General features: G+C 49.9%; 2 protein-coding genes across 2 annotated transcripts in view; one reads left to right on the top strand and one right to left on the bottom strand.

Annotated features, from left to right (window-relative positions):
* LOC125948523 (uncharacterized) overlaps positions 1 to 8,264 on the bottom strand; it is a 345,242-nt gene that overhangs the window by 144,950 nt on the left and 192,028 nt on the right. The gene's annotated exons all lie outside the window — the stretch shown is intronic.
* On the top strand, positions 312 to 2,320 carry LOC125959213 (zinc finger protein 470-like). The gene has a single exon (XM_049692025.1). The coding sequence runs from the start codon at positions 312 to 314 to the stop codon at positions 1,287 to 1,289; it is 978 nt and encodes a 325-aa protein (XP_049547982.1). The 3' UTR covers positions 1,290 to 2,320.

Genomic DNA, 8,264 nt, shown 5'->3' on the forward strand with positions numbered 1-8,264 from the left:
CGTTTGGCAGTCGACAGGAGTGGCCTGGGCCTGTGGTGTGGCCAGTGGAGTCTGTTTATTTTCGCTGCTTCTTCATCAATGAAGTCCGGGCTGAACCGAGCCAATATTGGGTTGTTGTGTCCATCCGGTCGATCGGTCCGAACGCGGCGCCGTCCGTGTTTTGTCAAAGCGAAACATTTGACGTTCGGCATTGGCCCACACCAGCGAATCGGGGGTGGGGAGAAGGTTGCTACCGAGCGAACGGTTCGATCCGAATCCGCGCACAGTACCATTCCCGACACGATCGCGCGCGGCAGGCAAGCAAACCAAGAATGGAGCATCGGCCGGAATGCACCTCGCATCCTTCACAAACAAAGACAGCTGATCGTGAATCATCGTCGCCAGTGTCGCCGTCGTCTTCGGCGCCGCTGGATGAGCACTTAAGTGGTGCTCCGGGAAGGTGTTACATCTGTGGTGATCGTTGGTTTGCTTCGGAACCGGAACTGGACCGGCACCTCGAGTGGCATCACGCCGGCGATCTGTTGCCGTACCGGTGCGTAACGTGTGGTGTCGATGGGTTCGTACCGATCCGATCGATGCGCGCTATAAATAGACACTTTGGGCTGCACGACATCCAGGAGCGACCGCACGGTTGCGATCTCTGTGCGTTGCGTTTCCGGACCGAGCGCAATCTGCAATCGCACCGCCGCCTATACCATGCCGGTGGTGAACGGAACGTAAAGCCGGACACGCAGTCCCACCATCATCGTAATCATCATCCAGTACATCGTCAGCAGCAGCAGCAGCAGCAGCAGCGTCGGCGATCAGTCGGATTGGCAGATTGGCGACGGTTCCAGTGTTGCCACTGTGGCGCCATTTACAGTGCGCGGAATGCGCTGAAGCGCCACGAAAACACGCACACGCTCGGAGTGACGTATGCGTGCCGGGAATGTGGCAAAATATTCGCCAAACTCGACTGCCTCACGCAGCACGCCCGCATCCACAGCCGTACGCGGCCGTACGGTTGCGAGCTTTGTGGCAAAACGTTCATCCAGCTTGGCCATCTGCGTATCCACATGCGGGGTCACACCGGGGAACGGCCGCATCTTTGTACCATCTGCAATCGTGGCTTCCGGCACAAGCAGGCACTCACGGTGCACGGACGGATCCACTCCGGTGTCAAACCGTTCCGGTGTGTCGTGTGTGAGATTAGCTTCACCGATGCCAGCACACTGCGGAAGCACGGAGCTGTCCATCGGAATGGAACTCGGATCGGCGGGAAGGTGCAGGGGAGCGCTAGCGACAGATAGATCGATCAGAATCGACTACAATCGGTTACAAGCAGGCAGCGCGTCCTGTAAATGAGATATCTTCATCTTGCCAAAGAAACCCCCGTCCCAAAGTGAGTTTGTGTGCGTGTGTGTGATTAAATACGATTTAAATTCCGATCGACCGTCGGTCGGGTGATGCTAATGCATTCTCCTTCCGCTATGCTTGGCCCACGGGGAACATGAGCATCTTCTTGCTACTTGTGCCACGTTACTGAACAACGGTAATCGCTGTGAGATGGAATTAGTTTAAGAATAGACTCCGGCGTGCTGTGTGCGAGTGAACTCCATGGACCGTGGCCGCAGCGCGACGTAGGCAACATAAGGAAAGTGATGCGATGGAAACGGTCTGCGTGGAGGAGAAAAACTCTTTCTCGAGCTCGTGCTCGCGGCTGCCGTGTGTTTTCATTCACAGAACCATTCAGTCTCGTGTCTCGCCATGCTGCGCTCCTATCCACGACACCAGACCAGTGTTTTAGATTCGGGAATGTCTCCGCGTGCAGATTGGAACGGTGCCATCACGGGTGCACGCGGATGTTCGCATTAGCGAACGAGACGTTGACGAATCGCGCGCATCGTTGGCATTCGTTGGCGCGCGTGAAACCGCGGTTGTGCGGTTTGACAAGGTTGTCGTGGGACGCTATCGGGCGCAGTATGGATGACCGTGGCAACTGCTGAATGTCGGCCAGACCGGTTGCAGATCGGTGTTTGGTAAAGTGGTTAGCACTTCCTGAGGAGCGCAATAGCGATGGACACAAATCTTGTCCGTTATCGTGTCGCGCAAGTTTTACTTGATGAATCTTTACTTGCTTTGATGATGAAGACCAAACGGTTGTGAATGTTGTCATCGAATGGTTTTAGAATGAAGCAACCGAGTTTCTTACGTATACGTTCTTTTAATGTTAAATGTGGTACCATTCGTAATGCAATAAATAATTCTTGATACTATAAATCTACTGTTTTAATATGTTTTCTTGAGTGTTGCGTGTCTGTGAAGATCTCTGTCGTGAAGACCGTCATCTAATGTGTTTAGGTTAGATAAAGAACTGAAGTATGCGTATAGGATTGATGTCCAATCGACTCTATTTGACTCTTAGTTGCAGAAATTAATGTAAAGAAACCCGTGAATTTATAAAGCCAATAATGCTTCATTCCCTCCACTGCTCTTGGTAATCAATAGTAGTAATGTTAGTAGTATTAGTAGTAGTGCTAATAATATTAATGTATGAGTTTATGCAAAGCTTTCGATACCTTTTACAATAACTTGTTCAACTTGTTGATCAATAACTTTTCTTTGTACTATTATTCAGTGTGTTTATGCTACAGGCATTTATTCTTTCTATCTAGATTTTTTTTTAAAATGAAGCATTGCTATCCAAACCCAACAAATGACTTTGTATACGTTATGCAAGGTATAGTTTATAGCTGTACGGTACTTGCTTGACTTGTGACTAATATGACTGCTGGTTATCGCAGTTTGGTTTATTTGTTCTTGGAGGGTTTTTACTGATAATAGAAACAATGTTTTGATGACCCATTTATGTGGCATTCCTTTTATTATATATATGTTAAATACTCTTCTGATTTAGTGCCACTTTACCTTAGCATTGAATTAATTCTAATTTTATTAATTCTAGTGTTCGATGGTTAAAACAAGGGCATTGAAAATAGCCATTGAAGATGCTTTTGCTGCGATCACCACCATCAATCTTTTAGAACTTTAAGATCAGCTCATAAACACATCAGACCATTAAGGCCATATTTTGATGTAGAGCAATCGGCATCACTATACAGCACACGTCTTCTACAGTCATAATTCACATTAGATCTCATCAAATAAGAGTATCCAATTTCACAACAAAACCTTCAGATAGCAGAATGCGTTGATGAAGTGATATCCTTTCCGCGATCACAATGCTTCAAAATGTGCAACACACACAGTAAATGTACCATACGAAAGAGCATTATACTCTTCAAACCATTTTAATGTACTCCTCTCATAACGATGGTTTCGGTCCCCTTTTCGGAGGAATGATGAAAAATGATCAACAGCTACCACTTCAGCCACCGTCAGTGGTTCCCTTTTTGCAAGAAACACCAGAGCGGGACCAGAGCTGCCAAGGCTGCAGCGTCGGTGACAAACTACCAAACGCTGTTCGGCAGCAAATTTGCATACGCATCAAACATCAACTCACGAGGGGGTACGTGGCGCGTACCAATGATTGCCAAATCCATCTATCGCACCCCTCACCACTCAACATCGACTTCCCGGGAGATTAGAAAAATCTGGGCCAACAGCTGTTTTTGGCGCGGTGCGCGGTAATCGCGCAAAATTCCGCACTCAATTCCGGTCGAACCTCCGGCAGTCAATTTGTATCTGTCAGCACCACCACCACCACCGGGACCGGGGAAGACGGTTTAATAACGACGGCTACAACGGCAACTCACGTCGTCGTTCCCGACCATCAAGCCGCTGGCCCTCGACCGGAAGTAGGTAGTTAGAACTCTATTATTCGCCGATAAATTAACATAATGCGCGCTGACAAATATTAACTTTCCGCCGTGCGTGGTTACCCTATCCGTTTTGTTTTTTTTCCGTTCCATTTTTCGTGCAAATTGAGGTTGACCTGAATATACGCGTACCATGGGCCACCGGGTGTAAGCTTCGGCGTTGGTTGCTCCTTCCGGCAGGTCCTGACTGCCAGAATCCATTAACTCCGCCCTGCCTCGTTGGCTTCATTTCCATACTGCAATTGATTTTCAATAAAATGTTCATTAATTTCTCATCACTCCGGCACGCACCGGAGGCGCCGGAGCTTCGGTTGTAAAGCCGAAACATCTGACGGAACGGAAGCCCAGCCGGAAGGTGGGCCGGATGGTTGAAATTATCTGTTAACTTTTTTCTGCTGTTCCATCGACTTCCGCGTCCTGGTAATGGTCCTGTCCTGGCTTTCGATACATATTTCATTTCGATCGATGCTTTTGAACGCGGAACACATTTGCCCGAAAGTGTGGCAGAGCCGGATATGCTATTGGAACGAGATGAATTTACGAAAATCCACAAAAAGCCACACGAATCCGCATCCGTGTTGTTGTCCTAGTACCGCCACCGAGGAGGGCTAGTAGTTAGTGCCACTGGTGTGAATAAAAGATGAAAACGTCATGTTTTTATCCGATAATTTGGCCATCGCATAAACCCATGCTGTAAGTAGTAAATCCCTCACTCGCACACATACACATGTGCACGGTAATGGAGGTGCGAGAAAGGACACTTGAGTGAAACAAAAGTCCTTTCAGCGGGCCGCTCTCGCCCTCTTTGACGATTGATGTCCTTCACCTCCAGAACCGTGTGTGTTGTGTGTCGAGATGAAGCCCGAAGTGAAAGGACACTTCACACGTCATGCTATTGCGTTCGTTCGCACTTTGCAGGACAGGGCTAGGGACCGAAGGGAGGCGGAAACCCGATTCTGAAATAGTTGGTTTGCCGATTTGTCGGAAGGAAGTCGGACTGGAAGGGGGGAGGGCTCTCCGTCGTGGGCTTTGTGCTGCCATTTGGAATTGTGCTAACGATTTCTTTTTGCTCTTGCGTAGCAGTCGCAAATTACGTCAAACACACACGGGCGCTCTTGCCGTGGACAGAGGACTTCGACATCAACATCGAGGACATCGAAGAGGGCTGCGTGATGGAGAACGGTAAAGGACGGTACTTCACCTTCTTGGCGATCGAGCGGTAAGTTGGTGGGGTTGACGCCTCGCCTACTAGACGGCTGACCGGATGACCGAATTGAGAAGTTTGGCAGCTGCTGGCAGCCAGGATTCGGCTTTCATGTTTCAAGCTCTGCGGCGCTGGATGTTCTTTCTCGGCGACGAGGACCGGGGGGAATGACGCTGGTGGCAGGGATCGATGTAATGACCAATTCATGTTGTCATTCGTGAGTTTTTTTCCTCCCCCCTCTGTTTGGTGTGGGTAAATCAAGCAAAAAGGTGATTTAACCAGCGAAGACAGTGGCCTTCCCATCCTTTGTTGGATCTTTTGCTTACCTCCTGGGAGGGTGGGGCGGATCTCCTGCAGTGTTCAAGTTCTCAGCGAACTAAATATGGGGTTCTGTCGTGTCAGCAAAATATCAGCTCACGGATTGCGGCACTTTCAACGACTCCAACGAGAGGCGTTTCTTCAAGTCTACGAAATCCGTAAATCCCTACCCGTATGGGGACTCGTCGCTGAAGTGGTGCTTGAGTTATGATTATTATTGTCCGAATGTTCCTCTCCAACGCATAGAATCCCCTTTCAGTAACTACTCCGGTTCCCGGTGGTTCCGTGACGTTTCGTGTTGTCCTTTTGAATTCCGGAATTTGGTACGACTTCGATTAGGGATTAAAATATGAGATACGTGTAGCGACCATCCAGACATGGGATTTCACTATAGCCCAGGGTTGGGGTGAAGAGAATCTCGCCGATGTTCCTCGTTTAGTGCCGTTCCGGGTGAATCCCTAAGCCACTCGAGACTCAGAACACGCGCCTTTGGAGCCTGTACAGTTCCGCTACCGAGTTACTGGAGTTACTTCACTTTCTCACGGGCACTGGACGCCCCGGACGAGGGGCCTTTACCTGAGCGCGTCCAAAAAAAGTTGGACATCTGGACCGTTGCTGACCGTTAAACGACGCGTCGCTTCACGTCGCTCACGCCAATTGTCCGTCCGTCATCAATCACGCGCGAAGGAACGCGCGTTCGCGTAAGTCACCGTCAATTCCGGTCGTGTGCAGCTGGTCGAAGGCGCGACTCAACTAGCGGCTAGGAATCTCGTCATTCGATCCCACGGTTCACTGTTTTGTAAACTGTTCGGACACTTAAATGCGCTATTAGCGCTAAAGCGAAAGATGCAACCGATCGGGGTCAGGAAAAAAAGGGTCACTTGTCCCGCGTAGGTACTTAGCGAGCCCAAGAAGCGATTAATAATGGTACCAGGTACCAGGTGCCCAAACAAGGCAAGTCTGTAGTCTTGCAGGCGGCCAGGTACCGTACCCCGGGTTGTTGTGACGGTTCCGGAAAGGATAATTACTGTTACGGACGAAGGGAACGAAGCAGCGGCCCGGTGATCCTGGCAGTGTCTCCCGTCCCGCGGGGCCCCGAGCGCTGGGCCTGTCACTTGTGACTTGTATCGCCTCAATGGCGCAATATGTTTTGATGTTTGCGTGTTAATATCGGGTGCAAACGGTTCCTGGCAGGCCCTTCCCGCGGGTTGACCGGCTCCCCTCGATAGCCGGTAGCCCGTTCACCAATAAAACGGACAATCAACGGATGCGATGCCTGTCTGTTTACCCTCACTGAAGTACCGGGAGACCCGGGAGTAAACACGAGGAATCCCAGCATCACAGTCCAACCGGTCCTTGTGGACATCCATTTCCGATTCATTTAATGACAATATCGATGAGTTCATCAATAACCATTTTCACCGTGGACACAATGGACGACGGGACCCTTGCTGACGGGATGGCCACTTGAATCTCGATCAGAGGTGAGAGAAAGAGAGAATGTATGCACTGCACCCTGCCCAGCCCTGTGGACGAGAAGAGGGGTCCCCGCTTCAGTCGAGTGTGTCTATATGTGTCATTGCGTCTCCTGTGACTGTTGCTCGCCCTTTTCATTTCCGAACAAAAGGCTTTCCCAATGGCTAACGGAGGGAAGGGAACGTAGAGTATCGAACCCAGGGGCCCAGGAGGAAAACGGATCCCAAGCGCGAGTGGCAAAACCGTCAACACCGTTTAACCATCGGCCTTCATAACTTGATTGAGGGGCGATGATTAATTGATCGCAGTACGCACACGGTTCGCAACATTTCCATCCTCCTGTCGCCCCCTGTTTTCGGGCGATGCTACTGAAGGGCAGGAATCCGCACAGTGGCCAAACCACTCTCCCATGACGACCGTCCTGCGTTCTGTGCGCGGATTACTTGGATTCGCGATTTTTCCTCCCGGCAGGTTCTGCAGAGGCAGAGATCATCGCCGGTAGAATATATATGAACTGGTGTGCCGTGGCGTATGCAAAGCATGCCGCCTTAACCAAAGCGAACCAAGAGATTATTGCTCTTCACGCACCATAACCTCAATTTCGCTACGACAGCGACAACGGGAGCGAGAAGCGCGCAGCGCACAAAGGATATTGAAATATTTTAATATTAATAATTTCATCAATCCCGATTATCGTAGGTGCGTGTCGCCAGCGATAACGCGTTCGCGTGTCGATGGCATAACGTCGTCACTCTCCCCGTCCCTTGGTCGCGTGCAAAAACGTGCGAAATACTACTTTGTCGTGCGGGCGAGGCAAGCTAATCGGTTGGAAAGCATTCCTGAATGGCATTTTTTTTTCCACGGAGGAGTCAACGGTTAGAGAGCAGAAGGCCACCGTGGTGGCCATTGCTTATGCTGCTGCTGTTGCTGCTACTGTTGCTGGTGTCAGTGCGAACACACTAAAGACAGACAGGCGGATGGCACGGGTATTGAAGCTGCGGAATTTTTCATTACCTTTTCCCGAGTGAAGGAACGGGGACCAGAAGCGCAGCAGAGCAGAGAATAAAATATGGAATCTTGTGGAACGGAAGGTCGGTGCTACCTATTGCATTGTGACTTAATAAAAGTGTGAAGCAATGTTTCGGTTGTCGTGGAATTAGCAGGTGTATGTCACATCGTCACGGTAGTGGGCAAGATGGACGCAATGAAACCGAATGAAACGATTCTTGCAGGAGGATTGTTTGTTCGTAGCGGAAAGTAAAGACATACTTAAACAATTAGAAACCAAAATGTGGTTCTCACCAACCACAGTCACCAACACGTAGACACACACAAAGCATCGAGAGACACGCCTTATCGTAACCGTATCCATTTGGCGCATTTATCGCGTTCCACTTGATGACTTTATAATACCAACTCATTCCGGGCGTTCGGTGCGGTGACTGCGG

Source organism: Anopheles darlingi, chromosome 2 (assembly GCF_943734745.1).
Source record: "Anopheles darlingi chromosome 2, idAnoDarlMG_H_01, whole genome shotgun sequence".
Taxonomy (NCBI): domain Eukaryota; kingdom Metazoa; phylum Arthropoda; class Insecta; order Diptera; family Culicidae; genus Anopheles; species Anopheles darlingi.

Excerpts from the sequence above, each read along its gene's own strand:
- LOC125959213 (XM_049692025.1), top strand. The coding sequence starts at position 312 with ATGGAGCATCGGCCGGAATGCACCTCGCATCCTTCACAAACAAAGACA.